The following is a 22,211-nucleotide window of genomic DNA, read 5'->3' on the forward strand; positions in this document are numbered from 1 at the left end:
ACAATTCCAAACATGCTTAATATATCAGGAAATATCTTGATTCTCTTCATGTGTAAGTAAACACGTTTTGCACCTTTATAGATTGTTATTTGATCAATAAATAGAAAAGTAGTGTAATCTATTAACTACACATAAAAACCCGACTTTTTACTTAAGTGCCATATCATGCCATAAAATATTTTTAATACAACTGAATTAGCAATATTGCAAATATTGTAAGTTACTTATTTTAACACTTTCATTTTACAGAGAGTAAAGAACATTTACATTATTAAAGAACATTTTCATTCAGTCTAGCCAGAGTTTAGGCACTCTCAAAAACTCCCATTGAAATCACTGAAGCACTTTATAATACATTCGTAGGCACATCTGCACTTTTTGTTGTTTCTGATGAGAGAATTCGCTAAATAATTCAGCCAGCGAGCAAGTGAACAAAACACCGCGTTTCAGTGATGACTCTTCAGTAGTCTCTGATTGGCCATTGCATTCATAAGCACAACAGAATCGTTTCTGATTGGTTATCATGAAGCGTTGTACGAACGTGTCTGTCTCTGGCTCAGCGCCAGCCAGCGAACGCAGATTCGAACTTAGCTGATGCTGTGCACTGAACTATCTAATCACACCGCTGTGATTTTATAAAATATATAAAAAATATTTCTCGGTTTGGAAGCTGCATTTAAAATCCACTTGGCTCAGAAATCTGATCACTTCGAATGGGCATGACGCCTCTGCCCTCGATGCCTGTGAAATGTTTCTCCCTCAAACAGCACGCTAACGTTACTTCTACACTACAGGCTACACACAGCAATACAAACAACATATCTGCATGTTCTCACAACACATCGTTCTTGTAAAATAACAATAAGTAAATAAACATCAAAATCACTTCACTGAGAATGAAACACCTCTTACCAGCTTGTTGAAAATATCCTCTGGCAATTAAAAAATGCGTGTGCGGCGTGACTAATCGTCCCGGTCGGATGAGGTCGTCCTCGTCAGGTGAAAGGTCATCATGTGGGTCATTTTATTTACGGCTAAATTATTATTCAGAAATTTTACTAATATTTAGATTGGGCATGGGCAGGCATTCACGAAAGGGTATGTTATGACAAAAAAAAATTTGAGGAAATGTTGCTTTGACAAAAGGGCACTTTGGGCACCAAAGGGCAAAGGGGCAGGTGCTCAAACACCCAACGCCACCCCTCTGCACGTGCCTGCATCTCAGTTGCTCAAGAAAACATGCTCCTCAATTCCCCCATCCGCGACCGCTCGCTCCTCATGTTTGTGTTGAATGCTCATAATTGATGGATGGACATCAAATGTCCATGGAAAAGATATAAATATAAAAATGTTTTAAGTATAGTTTTTCTATAAACATAGCACATACCGTGGACAAACCCGTGACTCTAAAATCATGAAACAAACTGAACCATGAAAAAGTTTAACCGTTCCACCCCTAGTTCTAGGACACCCCCAAAACAAAATCAAGACTTTGTAAAAGAGCATAATAGGACCCCTTTAGGACTGCCAAGATTAAAAAAAAATAAAGTTATGAAATCATGCATTTTAAAAATGCATGCTATGTAAAGTCAATGACAAAGTTTAATGCACTGATGCAGCATCAAAACTGCTTTGCTTCTGTTAACAGTAGCCTAAATCTACTGTCATATTGTGTGTTTACAAAGACTTTGCAGCAGTCTCAGAGTGTACAGCTTAACTCAGCTGTATAGGGACGCCTTAAATGATGCTGAGAGCACCTCATCATCCTCCTCATCATCTCCAGTTCTGATCTCCGGGCAGAAGGGGGTGTGTTCTCATCGCAGCGCTGGAAATCCCCCCATTAGTCACATAAAAGGGACCCGGACGCCAGTTCTACATCATATTAAAGCTCGATCCTGATCCGAAAAAGGACTTTAAACTATGTAGGCACAGTGGACAGGGTTTAAATGGGCAATCTGATGGGCATCTGGAGATATAAGGAGCCGAGCACAGTGGAAGAATGCGACTCGACGTGGGAAACGGACTCAGAGAGCGACGAGCATCAGCTGGGAGGAGAGGAAGAGGAGGAGGAGGACAGCGGCATCTCCGAGTCCATGAGCCCGGCGGATGCAGTCAGAGGAGCCGAGCAGCTGGATCACGGATCACCGAAGGTACCTCATCATACACGAGGAATGAAAGATGGCAAAGAAAAGACAATAACCATGAAAACGGTCATTATAGGCGTATTTATAGGAATTGCTAGCGAAAAATATTTTGCATGTAGTAACGACGGTGTTGTTGATATTTAAAATCTGTGTAAATCCATGTGGAATAAGCACGCGTTCTGTTTGCCTATAGCGTGGGCGATGTCAACTAATCATCATCATCTAAGTATTATTAAAATAGCGATATACAGCTGTAAAGAACACGGTGCTAAACTGAAAATGGCACATTTAGGGTAAACATTGGCCATATACCGAACACATTTCCAGCAGAGTCGCAGTTGCGATGGGCTATTGTCGGTTCAGTTTTGTTCCGTTTTCTGCATGACGCTATAAATACCTCAAACCAATGTATGCTTTGTGACTTTGTTAGTGATATCTGATACTACTAATAATAACAAAAACATAATAAAAGCATATGTTTAAAAAAATAACTGACCCATATTTGAAGAACCATCTATGACCTTTCACCTTTGGCTTTTCAGCATGTTCTGTAGCTTTAGCACTATTTATGTATTTGTCAGTCTACATAATTTGTATACATATTCAACCCAACTTTTAGTCCCTCACACATATGATGGGGTATAATGGGCTCCCCATGTAAAAGGCCCCTTATAATTTTATTTGTGAAATACACAGCTGTTGTATCCAAGAGTTTACTTTTCTTAGGGCAATAGGAGAGTTGAAGCATTGTATCTTTGGCCTTGTTAGATGTAATTTGTTTTAAAATGGCCCATGTTCTTTCTAGGTTTCTGGATTTTAAGGCTACTGAGACTGTGACCTGTTCAGTGTGAACTATTTCCTCATGGGAAATTTGCTCTGTTGAATTTCCTATCAACAGAAGAAGGAAAATGGATTTTTACTAAGCTAACAGCTTTTCACACTCACTAGTCTTGTTTTTGTGAGCCCAGCATCAACGACCTGCATCAAAAATTATTTAATACAAAATTATACAAGTACATTTAATGTTATTAATTTATAAGCTTCATATGCCTTTCATTATGTTATTGGTCCCAACTAGCAAACCACATCATGTTGTATGTAAGAGTGCGAGTCTTCTGTGCTGTGCTTTCACTAAACTGTAAAGGCGTTCAGTGCTCGAACATCACAAAAGGCTGAGAGCTAAAAATGGTCATGAATTAGTTAGAGAAAAAGTAGAAATTCTACAAAATGAGCACTTCTCTCTTATCTAACAGCCTTTGCATCCCAATAGGGAAGAGCACTGACAGTGTAGCTCAGATGCTGATGAGTGAAGTCATTCATACGCTCTTTCACTGCCTATGTAACCCTTCCACTCTTCTCTCTCTTTCCTCCCACAGTTTGGTGACAAGATGGAGTCCTCTACTAGGATGAAAAGGAGCTTTTACGCCGCAAAGGACTTGTACAAGTATCGGCACAGTTATCCGGTAAAGAGTTACGTCTACTCTCTTCAGATTTCACATAGAGCTCAAAGGCTGATCATCTTTGAATATGAAATTTGCAGGAAATATTGCAGTATAGTTAGCGGAAAACACAGTGGAGGCCAGATAAACAGGATTTTTTACTCTCTCTCTCTCTCTCTCTCTCTATATATATATATATATATATATATATATATCCTTCTGTCCTGGTTTTAATCTGTGATTCTGTTGTTCAGAACTACAAGGAGCCTCGTCACCCGAACGAATACCGCAATCTGAGGTTCTATCTGAATAAGATCCCCCTGGTGCCGGACGGTGAGTGCATGTTTGCTTTTTCCTTTTAATGACTTTCTTTTGTCTTTCATACTTTTTCCTGTTATTCTTCAATAATGACCTAATATAATTGCTGTTCTTTCCAGGACAGCATTGAATGGGGTTCAAAATGTTTGCCAAACAAATCTGCCTTTATTGTTTTTAAATCACTATTATATTAAAGAAACTTCCTCCCTGGAAGTCCCTTGATTCTCATAATGAGACTGTGCCTTAGTTGTTACCGAATTGTTTTTCCCCCGCAGTAATATCAAAGCCTTTTCAGGAACAGAAGCATCGGTGCAAATAATGCTCTGGGGCAGTAATCCGATAAGATTCAAACATGGTTTACACAGATGATCCATGAGCCAGAGAGTCATCTTAAAACATTTTACCCTTGATTAAAACACTTCAACAAATAGTACCCAAAAATGAAAATTCTGTCATTATTTAAAAACTGTGTGCTGTTTTTTTTCTGTGGGATACTAAATCAATTTAGAAGAATGTTCGTGTTCCTCTTTTTTGGTGAACAGATCATTATTTTGAGCTTTTTTATTAATTGAGAGCTTGCTGGACTGGCTGATAAATAACCTAAAAGTTAAAAAATAAAAATTAATTTAAACTCTCATACAGCATTTGCCATTATTCTAGGTTCTCAGCATTTCTCTCTCTCTTTTTTTATGAAAAAGAGGAGTTTCTACATTCTTTAAAATGTATCCTTCTGTATTCTGTATCCATGGAAAAAATAATAGCATACAAGTTTGGAACAACATGAGAGTGAGTAAATGACTGATTATCATTTTTGATTAAACTATTGCTTTGTTGCATTAGACTTCTATCTTACTTAGATGTTCTGAAAATTGCTTTGGATTAATATAACCTGAAAATATATTTGGTGAGACTCGCAACACAAGAATATTACAATACACAAAGACATGAACATGCATACTGCAAGAACATTTATGCCCAAATTTTTACAACCGAATACACAAGCCAGCTGGTGTGAGGGAAGAACATGGGTTCTGGAGTGCTTCATTATCTGAATGTTTTCCCTGCGGGGCCTGTTTGGGCAGGCAGATAGTGAAGACATCTCAGAGGAGCCATTGATTGGTTATTGTGGGCATGTTTGAGAATTAACTGAATCTGTTGTGCAAGCATTTAATGGCAGCATATCTGCTTCACTGCTGTTTAGGCAGAAGGATACGCACACACACACACACACACACACACACACACTCTCAGTGTTTCCATGTTAGGGATGACCTAAGTTTGCGCTCTGATCTGAAACAACAAGCTGTCCAATCTTGTCTCATATGTGAATGAACCATTATTTTTTTAATACATTTTTTTAAATGAATATTTTGATCTGGTACACATTGGTCTGAATGGTTTGTTCACAGATATGACTGTTCAACTCGATGATTCAGTGATCAGGCCCTAGTAATTCTCATCTTGATAGCTCACTGGAAGAAAAGATAATGATATTACGACTTCAGTTTTGGTCTGTTAATCATACATAGTATTATGGAATACAGTTATGATACATTTCAGGTACTATCGCTTTCTTTTTAAGGCTTGAGTGTTCCATGCAAGAAATAAAGTCATAGGCTTTTGAGTAAATCTTGAGAGAATTTTCATTTTTTGGTGAACCGTCCTGTTTAATAGAGTTTTAAGAGGCTAATGCTGCGCTTGGCCTGCTGTGATGATTTATTATTTTTCTCCTTGTCCCTGCAGGTATTTATATTGAAGAAATCCTCACTAAATGGAGGGGCGACTATGAAAAATTAGAGCACAATCACACATACATTCAGTGGTAAGACATTTCTTCGATATTCCAACTTCTCTACGAGAAAATAAAGTGTCTAGTAATTGCTTAATAATGCTTAATAACTGAGACTTCACGAATTGTTATCAGCCAGTCACTTATTATACTATTATTATTATTATTATTATTATTATTATTATTATTATTATTATTATTATTGCTTGTTCAAAGAACAGAGAAAGTTGTGTACTAATATGTGCATGAGAGATTTTTGGACGGCGAGACGTGGATTAAATATGCTTTACTTTGCCAACTGTAAAATTCTGTAAAATGCCAAAATAAAATTCTGTAGATCAAGGCAAAATCAAACAAGGGCATGAAAGCGGATAAAAGCAGATATAAAGACAAAATCAGCACACTGTCGTACTTGCTGGTGAAGGGGTCAATAACATACTTTTTGCTGACAAAAGATGACCTCAGGACTACATTAGATAAAAGTCTCTTTAATGTTTAATGCTGCTTAAATATTAATAAACCGCTTTGGCTGACATCATCTCTTTAGTAACTGAAGAAGCTTTGGGAAATGTCAATGACTCGAGGACATTTCCTGATTAAATTGTCAATTTTCCTAACATTAAAGATGCAAACGATAAAGACATTATCTTAAAGGCAGAAGATAAGTGCAACCCTCATTATAGGAATGGATGTAAACTTTTCTAAAAATTTAAGATTAAATCAAGCATGATTAATCCAACTGCTTTCCTGCTTTTCGAAATTCATTCACCTTTTTAGTATATTTTGAGATATTAAAAGGCATATTTCATATTTGTAGCAGAAGACTGAGAGAAATACTCAGCATCTCTATCAGATTCTGATGATGATTATATCATTCATATAATAAAAGAGGAACTTGTTCAAGGTCAACTGAAGAAAGATACTGAACAATCACATCACCAGTAATGTAACTATTAGGTGAAATGAGTCCTATTCAGATTGCAGTTGGTGCATAAAAAAGGTCTAATGTGAGAATTTTTGAAGGAAAATATGTGTCTCCTGCTTTTGTTTCATGCTAATATTGGCTAGACAAGTAAAAAGCATTTCCTTTTGACCTTATCGGTCCTTTAAATAGAGCTGTAGGCCTAAAACCTGCAAGAGAATAAGCATTTTGAGCCATAGCTTTCCTCAAAAATTTCTAATGGGTTTTCAGAGTAAAAGAAGGTCGATAACTTTACTTTTAAGAGACTTTGACATTCTGTCACCTTTGATTTACACAACCAGTGTAATGTTTTTAAATAGATATGTGCTTTAAATGTAAGATACTAGGTTAAAAAGTTGATAAATAGGCACTTAGCCTACCACAAGCACTGCTTTATCAGCTTGACAGCTGCTGGTGCCAGTAATGTTTTTAAAGCACACAGCAGATTCAGTTTTCATGATTGAGGTTTGTAATTTCTATTGTAGAACATGACATGAAAGTCTTCTCAAATAATGTTAACCACAGACCTTTTCCTTCTCAGTCAAGAAAAAAAAAAGTTCAAATTAGCCTTTCGGGTTTGCCTACAGACTGATTTATTTTATGCTTTAGTCATCCTCTTTTTTAACCTCTTATTCATTTAAAAAAGAAATATTAGGCAATAGCTACGTCACCAAGGAAGAAACAGTAATGAATTAATCTGCTGGAAATGTAGGTTGTACAGAGGTTAAAAAGTGGTTTTAGATCATGTGCTCTTGTAAAGTTCTCAGACACTCCCAGAGGTGAGGCTCCTGTTCCTTCCTGCCTGTGCTGTTATTATGAGCGTTGATGGTGAGGAAGAGGGAGAGGACACGATGCCCCAAGCCTGCATGAAATAACAAAATGTTAAAGTCAGTCTTCACGCATACGCTGGCAATCGTACCTCGGCACCCCCACCTGCCGAGGAAAAAGAGATTAGCTTCTCTCATTCCCCCTACTAATTTTTTTCACACTCAGTGAGCTTGCAGGGCTATTTGCATAATATCAATTAGCAAATATAAAAACAAGTGAGTGCAAGCAGAAGGATTGCTAGCATTTTTCCTCTTTAAGTAAATTAAGATGAGATGATTGTGAAAGCTTGCCAGCCAGAACTTTGTAGCTTCAGAGAAAAAAGAGAAACTTGAGAAGAAGAGGAAGAAAAATGTGCGGGTTTTTCCTTCACCAGTGGTCAGCAACATGTAGTATCAAACAGCTGACAAGGAGAAATTGACCCTTTATTGCATTATGTGTGTGTGTATGTGTGTGTGTGTGTGTATGTTTGTGTCTTTTCTCTTTCCCTGGTCCTCTTTGTCATATTCTAGTGATGGTCACTTTTACCTTTATTGTCTTAAATCATTAATTATGTTATATACACTCTTACCGCTATTCATTTTGAATTAAAGTTTATTTGAATACGGGTATGATATGGGTTTGTCAATGGCCAGTGCCAATATTGATAACTAGGGAACTTGATATGGTTGATATAAATCAGATACAGCCTATGATATAGGCTAATACAATTTAATTATAGTAGAGAACTATATTCCTGTAGTTCAAACAGTAGACCAACTTCAAGGACATGGGTTTGATGCATGAAAATTCATACCTTTAATACCAAGCTCTTTGGATAAATGTATACATACATACATATACATATATATATATATATATATATATATATATATATATATATATATATATATATATATATATATATATATATATATATATATATATATATATAGGAGATGTACATCAAAGTTACTCAAAATAAACCTAACCAAAAATATTATGCACTTGACAGTCCAATCTCAAATTAATAAATAATGATAAATTCAGAGCTAGATACTAACATGTTTCTTTGCTGCTGTTACAGGCTCTTCCCACTCAGAGAACAAGGCCTAAATTTTTATGCTCAAGAACTCACTCAGGATGAGATAAAGGTATGATCTTAAATGTAAATTGGAACCTTTATATTTTTTTGTGTAATATCACCTAGTCAGGGGTGTCAAAACATCCATGAATAGGTTTCAGGAAGTGGCACATTCTGTGTTTTAGTCTCGTCCTGCCTCTGTTTTATTCAGTTGTAAATAACCTTTTGTAGTCACTGTGCAGATCAGCTTTAAACCAGGCGAGTTTTTGTTTTCAACAGGAATTCCAAAGCACTCGAGAAGCCAGGAGACGCTTCCTCCTAGCATATACGATCATGTTGGATTTCTTTGGAATCAAGCTTCTGGATAAAAGCGGGAATGTGGCTCGGGCCCCAAAATGGCAAGATCGCTTCCAGCACCTGAATGAGTGAGTTGTCTTGTTTTTTTTTTTTATTATTTTCTACTCTATAATTTCTTTCTTCTCACCATTATGTTCTACTCCACCTGCAGCAGTTATCTTCACAATCTATGACAATCTCAACTCTTGGTCTCCTGTGTTCTGCCATATTTAGCATGCTTCAGTCCGTCCTGGGAGTTCTTAGTCTCCTACAATTTCACAGTTACAGTGTATGACCCTGAATGCACCATCATGTGATCATCTTATGCAGGGGCAAGGGAAATGGGTCAGATGCACAGAGGAGACTGAACAGAGAAGAACAGAATAGGATAAAAAAACTTTTACATTTAGTGAAACGGAGATTAAGATCAGGGGGAAGAAATGTTGAAAAGGAGAAATGCAAACGAGTTTGATGAACCCACGATAAGCAAGGAGGGAGCAAAATAAAATCTGCAGTGCAGGGGGCTGAGTAGTAGACATAGATGACTGTGCACATCTGTCTGTGTGTCATTGCCCAAGGCCTGTGCTATAGAGGACACACTTACATTACATCGCAGATATACACTGCTTGATGAACTTTTTTTCAGTGTGAATAGTCCTATACAAAACGCTGTCATTTTGAGTGCACTGAGAGTATTTCTCTCTTAAAATCGGCAAAAATGACTTCTTGATGAGTTTTTATTTAGTCTTTTTGGCTTGTTTTCCAGTAAAAATATCTAATTGACACTGCAAAGGTGGCACAGAAGCGCTTCTGAAGTGGCATTTAGGTGTCTTTACACCTACAATTAAATGAAAATACACAGCTGTGTACTTTGATACTAGGGACTGAAGTGCATCTGAGCAGGCATAATTTAGTCTTAGCTTTTATGCAGCATTGCATCTTTAAACTGAATTTGAAGCAGGCACAGAGCAGCCTTAACAAGGCCATGCAAAGATGCATTAACAATACTTTAAACAAGATAAATTCACTTGAGAAACAACACTGATAACCAACACTGATAACTGATTTAGGCCTGTTTTCAAATAATGTATGTTAAATGTACGTTGTTTTGGTTATACTGCAGATTTGTTTTCACTTGTTTTGAACTTAAACTTATAAGATAAAAATCCACTCATATAAATTTTTTTTTTGAATATTAGTTTATTATTATTATTATTTTCAATTTTTATAAATCCTAAAAATAATTGAGTAGCCAATTTCAAATAAATTTTAGTATCCCAAAATTTATTAGTACTATGAACCATTCATTCATCACAAAAGTTTAGAGTCTAATCTGAAGGTTTCTTAATACATGAAACTAGACCACATAAATAAATATATTGTTTGTTTTATTATTTAGTTTATTTTCTGTCAAGCAATTCGATTATAGGCACAACTAAAGGGCATTGCAGTATGCAATATAGCATAGCCTTGAATGCCTTTTGTATAATGAATTGTATATGGGTATTGATAACAACATAAAACAATTACCTCAATTAAATTAAATCTAATTGATGAAGTGCTTTTGTCAAATTAGAAGCATAACATGGTTTACAAAAAAAATACAACCTCAAAAATGCTATTGAAGCAACCTTTGTTTTATATGTGTAACTAATGTATTGCTTAGACCCCTTCCTTACAAAGTTCAGTTATCAAAAATAAAACGTTCTCCCTTGTCACAACCAATAATACTTTCATTGAAAATGTCGGACATTCCCTGAAACCTATGACCTCCTTGCTTTCCAGGTCGCAGCACAATTACCTGCGTATTACTCGCATTCTGAAGAGTCTTGGTGAACTGGGCTTTGAAAGCTTCAAGCTTCCTCTGGTGCATCTGCTGTTGGAGGAGGCACTGGTGGAGGGCACTTTACCCAACATGCGTCACAGCGCACTGGAATACTTTGTCTACACACTGCGCCAACACAGTCAGAGACGAGCCCTGCTCCGCTTCGCCCAGCGCCACTACCAGCCACCTGAGAACTTCATCTGGGGTCCACCCAAGAAAAAGCGCATTCTGGCCTTTGGATCCGCAGGGATGAAGTCAGGGAAAAATGAGGTGGTGGAGAGGAGTGTGGGCAAAGCCAGGTCACCCAGGGAGGGCAGAAATAACTTAGAGAGAGAGGCAGACGACATGGACAATAGGAAGAGTGGAGAGTGGAAAACATCGAAAGGGTCCAAGCTCCTGCAGGAGGCCAGGGGAAAGGTAGATCTAGAAGAATACATTGAGACCATTCCTCTGTAAGAACAGAAAGAATTATCAGAGTACCTTAAGATGATCTTTAAGTTAGGCACAGCAATATTATTCCATACTATTGCCTTTTAGAGACTTGCTTTGTGAACAACTTGACTGTTTGCCCTTTTTTTAATATGAGGGGTTTTTCTTAACTCTGAATACTTTTCAAAGTGTTAGCAGGTAAATTTCTCTACTGTAATTCTTACTTGCAGCCCTCTGGAGAGTTCTTAGCACATGTTCAAGTGTGAGTATACAATATATAAGTGCTACCTGAGCACATTGTATGTGTGAAATATTGCACTTTTTGACTATTCAGTCTTCCCCTTTTTGAGAACATTATCTTAGTGTACATGCTTTGAGGTAAGGCTTTATTTGCTAATCATAAGCCTGTCTCTTAGACAGATGTGTCTTGTTTTCCGTCCAGAGCTCGCTGATTATTCGGATACTCGTAGCTCCTTGTATCAGACCATAATAATAATGTGTAGTAAGTGTTAATATACTTGCAGGAATTTTCAGGTAATTGATCTTCCATGTTTCTATAGGTGCGTGTGAGATCTTAATCCAGTTTTCTAGAATACGTCTTACAATATGAAGTGCCTCTTCTTTCGTTTGTTAAAGCATACGTGACGTGCTTTATCATTTCGATTCGGAAGTCGCACAGTAAGCCGTTTGTGGAGAAATGCAATTATAAATAAGCAAAACAAACTTGAATTCAGACTCTTTTGTGTTTTATGTTATTTTTTGATAATACATAGCCTTAGCTCTGATTTTAGAATGAAAATGAAAATAAATGCAATATACTAAAGTAAATGTGGTGTGAAAGTAACCGCCTCAAGTTCAATAGGCGGCACAATACACACTTGTTTACCAATCGTAACTCGCTAGTTAAAGCACATCAAAAGGTATAATATATATATATATATATATATATATATATATATATATATATATATATATATATATATAGAGAGAGAGAGAGAGAGAGAGAGAGAGAGAGAGAGAGAGAGAGAAAGGTTTATATTAAGGCTAATCAGTGAAGGAATCAGCAAAACATGGAACAACTAAGCCTACATTCACCTTAGTAAAGCCATTAAATGTCCATAGCTCCTTAGTTAAAAAAAAGTAAACATGTAGTTAAATATATGCACAATATTATAAATTAATATAATTTTTTTGGAGGCGAGGGGGCAGTTATTTATTTACGTGGACTCCATTTTCTTAAAAACATAGGCTATTTGACAGCAACCGTTTAACAGTTTTGAAAGATAATGGTAATATCATTAGAAAGCAGAGACTTTGATTTTTCATTTAGTGCATGTAACTCAAAACGACTCAAATTGATGGAGCAATTCACATATGTACATGTGAGTGTGTGCTGCCTTTCTTTAATCATTCTTACAGTGTTTAAGTGTGGACAATCAGGGCAATGATGGTCACTATCCACATAGAATACTAATCAATGAGTGTTTTTATTATCTAATATTAATATGGATCAAGCTTGTATGTTACGTGTGTTTGTTTAGAGTTTACACAGAGGGCTAGACAATACTGCCACACCACAGGTGTGTGTGTGTGTGTATAGGATGTCATGGGTTTCTGCCTTTTTTAGTTTCTAACGGCACACAAACAGAAGCATAAAAACAAATTCAGGAAAGACTAAATCCCTTTCTTCTGTAGTGGCTGAAGTCCGTCTTCCCTTTTTCTGTTGGATTAAATGTTGCTTCTTTTCCTCAGTCAATATTTAGACTGAGCACACTTTTTTTGTCTAACCCAGTTCATACCCTGGAGTTAATTAAACCACATCGCTCTGAATGTGTGAGAGTCATGAATGAAAAGAGGGGGTCACATTCTGCTCCATGGTTCCTCCAAATGGACAGATAATTCTTGTGTCCAAAAGCTGAAAAAACATAGTTGTCCTGTCTACTAAGATGCCTTCATCTGGTTGGTTTCTGAATTCAGCACAGATGTGCACTGCAATATCCAACAATCTTGCACATGTGGTATGGCAGTTGGTGAAAAGAACAACAAGGCATCTGATGGAGAGATTGATTATTCATAAATCACAGTTTTTACTTTTACTAAGAAATAATTATTCATATTTGCTTGCTTATCTCTTAAGCTCACTTATATTGCTTTGGAAGCCAGTCTGAAACCTGTTTTCTTTGGGAGGGGCTTTTACAAAAACATTGCCTTTAAGTCAAACTAGGCAATCAGACATGCGTTTCTGACTTCTGTCCTGTTGGGAAAAAAATAGCCATCTTCTCTTCGTCCATCTGAAGAACCTGTGGTTCTAAAAGACTGATGAATCCACATCTCAGTATTTCAGTGTTTTGTGCCATAATTGCGTGGGGACCGTTTGACTGGCGTCATATAAGGTGCAATGAGTGTTTAGAACTTAGAACTTTGTTGAGAAGTGATCATTTGTATTCAAAGGAAGTGTGACTTTTGGAAGTTCATATTTGGATGTTTCTGTTGTGGCCTACTGTTTAATAAAGTGCAGCTCTTTGACGAGTTGTAAGTGTGCGTGTGTGTAAATGTAGCTATTGAATTTTGATGACTGACACAACTGCGATTATGCACCTTTTAATTTCCCCTGTACATTCAATTCAGTTGAATCCAGTTGAAGTCATTTGCCAGTCAGAGGTGGATAAATGGGTATGGTCATGTAACTATTATGTTGTCAAATATATATGTATGCGCTTAGAGAAGTTACTGTAAATGCACATATAAAACAAACAAAAAAAAAAAAACAACTTGCAGAATAAAAAATATCAAATCACATTTTACATAGCACTATGGAATAATTGTTTTTGATTGGTCAGTCTGTGCTCAAATAATATAAAATAATAAAAAGACATAAATATTATGTTATAAAATATTTTGAAATAATGTTAATAGGAAGCAGAATGAAATTTGATTGGATGCAAAATGAATCTATATTCTCACGCAAATAAAATATATTTCTGATCAATTTATAAATTTGCTGAAAATATACAGAAAAATACATTTTATGTTATAATTGAAATATATTAAATAAAATAAATCGCCCCAGCAACACTTATTCCCTACTAACATTAGCTTTACTAGAACTAATAAACAGCCAATATGTTAGTAATATGCATGCCAATAAAAAAAAAACTACTGTAGTTAATAGTGAATTGTGTTCCCTAATCTAAAGTGTTACCATTGCCATCATATAGAATATATAGCACTAGTGTTCAGGAAACCCTTTTTTTCTTAAATACCAGCACAGATTTTCATATTCTGTATGAAATGTGTGTCTTACAGTAAAGTGAGATAAAAGTTGATAAATCATTACTACACATTTTTCAGTGTATCAATATATAACTACATGGTCCATGCATACAATGCAGTATACTGCAAACATAAGCACTAGTTTCCCATATATATATATATATATATATATATATATATATATATATATATATATATATATAAATGTATTATTTAATATACTGTATTATATTTTCCAGTATTTTCCCATATATTTTTGTTTTATAAGGGTAGGGTGATGAAAGAACCTTTAGCTCAGGAGTCTCTAAACTCGGTCCTGGAGGGCCGGTGTCCTGCAGAATTTAGCTCCAACTTGTCTCAACACAGAATTTCTAAACAATCTCTCGGCTTAAGATAATTCAGCTCTGCCTTCACTCTCAGCTGCTGCAGAGCACTGCACCATGTCTTTGACAGAGGACAAGTTGAATATCACTCCATCCCCTCCCACAATCCACACTGCTCTGTTGAGAGGATTGTGAAGTCAGGAAAAAAAAGTTAAAATTGTGATAAAATCACAGAAGAGCGGTGCCATATGGTCTGTTCCGGCAGCCTGGTCCCCAGTGGGCTTAAGGAAACCGCATGTCCCGTAATCAGCGTGAGCTTTGCTGTTGCTTGTCGAAGCGTCAGTGTGTGGGAGCAGTTTTGCTGACGTACGCCTGTGAGTGTGACTTTCCCTGCCAGCTCTTCAGTCTGAGAGTTGTCAGACACACACCTGGACCGGCTCTCCTGGTGCGCACCTGAACATCTTCTCCTGTGGTTTTCTTCACCACAGTACCTGTGTGCCTACTGTTTGACTACCAACACACTGCGATTGGATATCATCACATTAGTAAGCCCTTGTGAAACATAGTGAAACCTGTTAAATCTGCTTTAGACCTATATGTCCATGTTCTGTTTACAAACCAGGATAATGCCTTGTTTTTCAGAACTTTATGCTAATATTTTGATATAATTTGAAACGTGGGTATTTATATGTATTTGAACTATGAGTGTCATAAATAAAATGGTATGTACTGTAAATATGGTTATCATTCAGTAACACTAGGGATCTCTTCAAGTGGCCGTATATACAATATGCTAAGATTTTTAACATGTTTTTGTAGGAAATCTATATGCCACCAAGGCTACATTAATTTGATCAAATATACAGAACTATTATGACAATTTAAAATAACTTTTTTTAGATTGTAATATATATATATATATTATTTTATTGTTTTTTTTTATTTTATTTTATTTTTATGCGATGCAAAGCTGCATTTTCAGTAGCCATTACTCCAGTCTTCTGTGTCAAATGTTCTTTCAAAAATAATTTTAACATGCTGATTTGTTGCTCAAAAAACAGTGTGCTTTTTTATTTTCAGGATTCTTTGATGAAACAGAAGTTCAGAAGAACAGCATTTACTTGCCTCAGTTGGTAAAAGACTGTGTTTTATTCCAGTGTGGTTCATGTGTGTTAAATGCAGTGTGGCCGTACTGATTGGGAGTGACAGAATGAGGAGGAGAGGCTTGTACACTGGGGGTCTGTGTTGTGAAACGGATACTCCCCTTGACTCACTCTTCTGGCTTTTTTTTGAGTGTGTGTATCTCCCTTACTGAGCTGTTGTCTCATACAATTAGCAGCCTTAAATTCATACCACAGCTCTCAATTAAATGTACAACATGCACTGTGCTGCTCAGAGCAGTGATACAGAAAAACAGGCATCAGCCACAGGTCAGGTGAGAAATGATCAGTCAGGGTGTTTAGATGAGGCCTACTGAATGACACAGAGCCCTGCTGTTCACACGCCCCATGAAAGTGATTTCTAAGCCGTCTGTGTCTTTTTACCGATCAACATGAAATACTATCTTACTACATGCTGAGCATTATATATTGCATATTTTTTTTATTGTAAATGCTTTTTTCTTGCGCAGGTAGGGCAGGGTGAATCAAAATGCTTGTCACCTTTTTATTGAAATATTTCAAAATATTTAGCACACCCACAGACATACTATGGTTTGCTGTGATTTAGGAGAGATTTACTATAGAGATTTTGACTGGATAAAAATGTGTCTTTGTCAAATCACACTACTGTTCAAAGGTTTGGGGACAGTATGTTTTTGTTTTCTTGAAAGAAATTAATACTTCAATTCAGCAATTTGTTTATGTTCAACTGATAAAAAGTGATAGGAAATACTTTTATAGTGTTGCAAAGTATTTTGAATAAATGCTGTTCTTTTCATTCATCAAACAATCCTGAAAAATATGTAAAACAACTCATCATCTAATTTACTAAAACCTTTATATGGAATAAGCATTCATATTTCAGGCTATCAGGGGTTATTTGACATGGTTTATAAGCCCAAATACAGTAAGTTATCATGATTGAGGTCGCAGTGTTGGTTTGTGTCGTATATCTAATGCAGATGGGTGTTTTTTGTTTTTTTTTTCACTGTTCTAGGAAATGTCCGTACTACAGTATTTGAATTTTGTCCAGCTGACAAATAAGGGTCAGGGCCGGATTAACCATAAGGGCAACTGGGCAATTGCCCAGGGGCCCAAGACCTCTAAAGGGCCCGGGGCAGCAAGGGCACGAGCAAAATACTGTATCTGGTAGTCTCCCGCTTTATATTAAACAAACTGTCAACACGGGCTTTTGCGCTGCACAGAGAGACGCTGCGCTGCCTATGACTTTGAACGTGAGTTGAGAGCGGTTGAGAGTCAGTCTCATGCGGAATGACCAATGAAGAGAGGGCCTCAAGTTAAGACCCTCTCCTCATTGGTCAGTCCGCATGAGGTGTGTCAAATGTTACGCCGAGCGGGTTACGTCAGGCGTTGCTACAACAGATAAAAATCTGACATGGAGAAGCTAAGTGGGAGCGCGAAGCGGAAATTAAAAAAGGAAAAGGACATCAGAAACGCAGAAAATTTTAAGTATATACCTAAAATAGGTCATTTTTTCACTCCTGTTAATGTTGCCGACAGTTCTGTTAAGTCAGCTTCCGTCAACGACGAGGACAACTCAGCTAGCCAGGACTTTTCTTCAAGATGCCAAATGAAAGCAAACATGCACTCCCTAATTATTTAGGATTAAAATTGTGTGTTTTGCCAGGTTTTGAAGTATTTATTTTTATCTTTCTATTTTAGCTATTGGACATGAACTTGTTAGTGGCCTTGATTTGGAAGATGTTATACACCAGTTTGCACAGTCAAAGTCCAGAAAAAAGCCATTGTAAGATGTGTTTGCCAAATGAAGGCATTTCAAATTCAAACATGCACTTCCTCATTATTTAGGACTAAAATTGTGTGTTTTGCCAGATTATGTAGCATTTATTTCTGTCTTGTCTTCTTCTGAGAAATTGACAGATTTCTAAATGTTTATGTAGCACTAAAATGTTTAACTGGTTAACTGTGCTGTGATATGTTGTTCTATTTTAAAACAAGTTAAAATGAGCTTAGGATAAAAATGTTTATGAGCAGATAATAGTGATACTGCATTTTATTTATTTATTTTTTCTTTGAGGTGCCAGCTTTATTAAAATGCTGTATATTGTTGTGGAGGGATAACTGGCAGATTTCAAATTGTTTGTGTTGGACTAATAACTTGATTGCCTTGTTGAATTCTGAGGAAACAGGGTCACCCTGTCAGGGTGATTTCTGCTTAAAATGAGCTGAGGACCAAAATGTTTCTTGATGTGTTGTCTGTGTCTTCTGTTATAGCTATATCAATTCAATACATTTCTTTTGGGAATAAATGTTGTTAAATAAACAATGGTTTGAAAGTGGTTGCTTATTTATTCATTTTTGTGAAAATGGAGGATATTTCCCTCCCTCTCAATGTAGTGGGTCAATTTTACCAGATTATACAGATGCTGATGTGTTTTGTTTTCATAGCATTATATGTGAGTGAATGTCTTTGATAGGGGACATAGTAGTGCATTTGTAGTTCTATGAGCATTTAAATATTTGTAAATCAAAATACACCTGATGACAGTTAGAATTTGAAGTATTGAGTATATTTACTGTATATTACAGTAATATATTCTGTATATGACCATATTATGGTGATCCCGGGGTCGTGATGATGGGGCCCTTGAATATTGTTGCCCAGGGTACAACAAAGTGTTAATCTGGCCCTGATAAGGGTGACTTCTCCTTTTACATTCAGTCTCTCTTTCTATCTGTCATCTGCACTGAAACTGAATGTTTGAACTCTATAGACCTATTAAATGTACAGTAGCATACTAGAATGATTTCTGAAGGATCATGTAACACTGAATGCTGGAGTTATAGCTGCTGAAAATTCAGCTTTGCCTTCACAGGACTGAATACAATAAAACAGTAAAATAAAACAGTTCTCAACAAATTAGTGTTTTTAATGTAACTAGCAGTTAGCCAAGAAATAACCAGTTTCACTTTTCTGATACATTATTTTATTTATATAGACTCACAGTGTCAGATTCGAGGTGGGTTTGAATGGGTGTAACGGTTATGTATGTTTTACAAAAAGCTCAATTACTGTGCATGCTGTGATATAGATACAGTAGAACAGTTTGTGATTTGTATTCTCACTTTGATTCCCCATCGGGACAATGGTGACTTGAAACCCCAGATGTTGTTTGATGGAAACTTCTGTTTTCTGTAAAGAGGAAGTGCTGATGGCTCATAGCAGTGCATCTAATGAAATAGCTGGTAGTAGACCAGTAGTCTTTGTTCAAAAACGTATGGACAATTCCGATTGCCAGCAAATGGGATGATTCTGATACCGTCTGCAGATTTTTTTTCTTTAAGCAAGAGACAAGCAAGAATGAAAGAGTACATGAAAAAGCTGTTTATTTGCTAAATAACAGACTGAACTGACCTTAAAAATAAATGAATAATCTAGACATTAGAAATGAGAGGTGACCACTCCAATTTAATCTCTGTCCAAACAAAGATGCTACATACATGTAGCAGAGCAGTTATATTTTTTATTATTAAAATTAGAAGAATGTTAATGTCCTGTTTACAGATTTCAAAATATATCCTCATATTTTTGGGGTGAAGCCATATTTAGGCTATAGGCAAAGCAAGATAGCTACTTTATCATTCCGTCTATGGCGCATTGCGATTGGATTTTAAGTATACAGAAGACAAACAATTGCGCTGCAAAGTATCGGCCCCAAAATGTGTCGGGCCACCGGGAAAACGCCCTACACTGTATGCCAGATGGCCAGTATATGTGTGTGTGCGTGTATGTAACCTATGTGTGTGTGTGTTAGATTTGGAATCCCATTTCAATTTGGTCTCAAACTTTTCTAGTCCATTGTATTTAATAGCAATTATTTGTTTGCATGTCTTCCCAACTTTACTACAGTTTTTAAATTTAAATCGCAATGATTGCATTACAAAAAAGCTTTTAAATTAGATTTTTTATGAGGTTCAAATGTGATATAAGTCTTATTAATAAGATTTGGACGTCACACAAGGTCAAATTAGCTGGGCTAGTTTCACACTTACTGTGCAGTATATATGTATGATATTAAATATTATACTGAACTTTACTCTAGTCACTGCTTTTGTCACAGCTCAGAACTTTCTGCAGCTGATGTGTTAGATGCTGCAACCTCTCTGACAACACTGAAATGTTTTAGTTCCTCGTGTGGTCGAGAGTGTAACATCCCCCGAAACTAAGTATTACTATGCTGACAGAAACTAAATACAGGGTTTCGACTGACTGTCGTCATGTTTTTGAGTTAACAAGTCAACATTTCACAGAGGAAGAATGCCAACCAAAAAAAGAGGCCAGAGTAATAACAGAAGAGTCAAACAGTCAGCTGCATATGGTTTATTAAACAAACAAGGAACAACACAGAACATTCCTCCTTATGTGTTTATTGTTTACAATGCATTGTTTACTATAATAATGTTTTTACTTTACACATAACATACCTTCCCATTGCCGTTCCAGCTGTGGGGTGAGATTATTGTTCGAAACATTTGAAAGGAACTTGGTTTAAATTCAGTTGCTCTCTTGCAGATAGATGAAAAGAACTGGCATCAAGAGAAGAAGTTTCTTCAAAGAGCACAGCAAGAAGTGAAGATGTGAAACTAATAATAAATTATGTCTTTGTTTTCATACTTCAGTTGTTTTGATTCCTCCAGTTGACAGGAAAAGCTTGATCAGAGGTTTTAACATTTCATGCTGTCATCCCCCCAAAAGCTTTTTTTTCTTTCTAAAAGATGGCTAGTGAATTTTTTTTTTTTTTTGCGTGTGTACTCTTTCCAAGCAAAGTATGAATTTTCACAAGTTAGCCTGCCACCTAGTGGCCACATTTAAGAGATGCTTAAGCTATGACATCACCAAGCAAAAGGGGGAAAGGGTCATTGGAGTCGGATAGAATGCTGAGTGGTTACCAAAACACAGTTAGGTGTGTGCACAAATATCTTTGAGAGCACTGGATGTTGTGCATATCTTTGTGGAGTTGGGTTTAGCTTTCATGAGAGCAGTCCTAACGAATTTGTCAAAGGAAACAAGAGGAGAGACGCCCATCGGAAGGGTGCCTCTCTCTGTTCCTTAGCGGGTATAAATAGTCACTTCCTCTCAGGCAATTCCATCGGCAGCTCTGTCTGGGTGGGGGCGCTTGCAGTTGAACAGAGTTGTCCCACCCTGTGGGGTCAGAAAGCTTCAAAGAGACCTAGAGTTCAGCCTGAACAGCTTAATGACAGGCCACTCACCCTCAGAGCCCTTCCAGTGCTCACAATGGAGTTCACTTCCTGTGTGCGTTACAAAGCTCTCGTATCCACTTCAAAATCTAGCCACAATGTCCAGGAAGTAGATGTCTTCTTATATCCTGACTTTTTTTTAACATACTTTACATAAGGTTTGCACACAATGAATATACATTAAAATTCTGTACATTTCTCTTCCTGTCATTGCAGTTCAGCCTCTGTGGTGTGTAGAGAATTTAATTCAAATTAACACTCATTAATTGGTGCCAAATCTTCATATCTAAATTTTGCATAACATTCTTTTTCTGTACTTTTTTTTGCAATGATTTTAAGTAACAGCAACAAAAACAAGTGCACTTAATCAGTACCCTAAAGTTAGGTGATTGCTACCTACTCCAGGGATTATAGTTCCATCCAGTGTATATTCCCGCAAAGTGGTCAGATGTAATTTCAGGTCTACTGTGACTCAAAAGATAAGAACATCTAGACGACTTTTTCAGAGTAAGCTTTTCCCCTTCATAGCGCAGCCATAGCGAGCGTGGCGTTCCTGAGCCAGAGAGCGCAAACATCCCACTCCCAGCCTCGGGCTTGGCTCCAGCTGAGAGTGTAGGATGTTTACACTCCCTGAAGCTCATATGGGTTCCCAAGACAGGCTGGGATGGAGAGGTCTGGCCACGGCTTAGATAGGAAAGAATTTCTTGACCCAAGAATACCTGAATATTGCATTACGATCAATGCAAATACAAGCACAATGCTTAAGCAGGCTATTAATATTTTGAATTTAGTTTTTATTTTATTTTACATTTATTTTAGTTAATAGTTTTTATATTATTTATTATTTTTTATACATTTTAAATTTTTGAGTTTATATATTTTGAGTTTTTCTCTAAATGTGTTTTATATATATATATATATATATATATATATATATATATATATATATATATATATATATATATATAAAAACTACAATTAATTTGTGGACATTATACATTTTCCCATTTATGCCAATTTTTATTTTTACTGTTTTTATTTTTTAATTTTCTTTTTTCTCTCGCTTTGATCCTCATTCGTAAGTC

At 36.4% G+C, this 22,211-nt stretch overlaps 1 protein-coding gene across 1 annotated transcript; it reads left to right on the top strand.

Annotated features, from left to right (window-relative positions):
• Window positions 1–1,720: 1,720 nt before the first annotated feature.
• On the top strand, window positions 1,721–12,792 carry LOC132110660 (opioid growth factor receptor-like protein 1). Its single transcript, XM_059517455.1, has 8 exons — window positions 1,721–2,150; window positions 3,521–3,607; window positions 3,838–3,916; window positions 5,645–5,723; window positions 8,543–8,609; window positions 8,819–8,964; window positions 10,661–12,049; window positions 12,143–12,792. Exons 1-7 carry the CDS (start codon window positions 1,947–1,949, stop codon window positions 11,154–11,156), a joined length of 1,158 nt encoding a protein of 385 aa, XP_059373438.1. The 5' UTR covers window positions 1,721–1,946; the 3' UTR covers window positions 11,157–12,049; window positions 12,143–12,792.
• The last annotated feature ends 9,419 nt before the right edge of the window (window positions 12,793–22,211 follow it).

Source organism: Carassius carassius, chromosome 30, assembly GCF_963082965.1.
Source record: "Carassius carassius chromosome 30, fCarCar2.1, whole genome shotgun sequence".
Taxonomy (NCBI): Eukaryota; Metazoa; Chordata; class Actinopteri; order Cypriniformes; family Cyprinidae; genus Carassius; species Carassius carassius.

Excerpts from the sequence above, each read along its gene's own strand:
- LOC132110660 (XM_059517455.1), top strand. The coding sequence starts at position 1,947 with ATGGGCAATCTGATGGGCATCTGGAGATATAAGGAGCCGAGCACAGTG. Across the intron at positions 2,151-3,520 it reads TGGATCACGGATCACCGAAG|TTTGGTGACAAGATGGAGTC; the intron begins GTACCTCATCAT and ends TTCCTCCCACAG. Across the intron at positions 3,917-5,644 it reads GATCCCCCTGGTGCCGGACG|GTATTTATATTGAAGAAATC; the intron begins GTGAGTGCATGT and ends TTGTCCCTGCAG.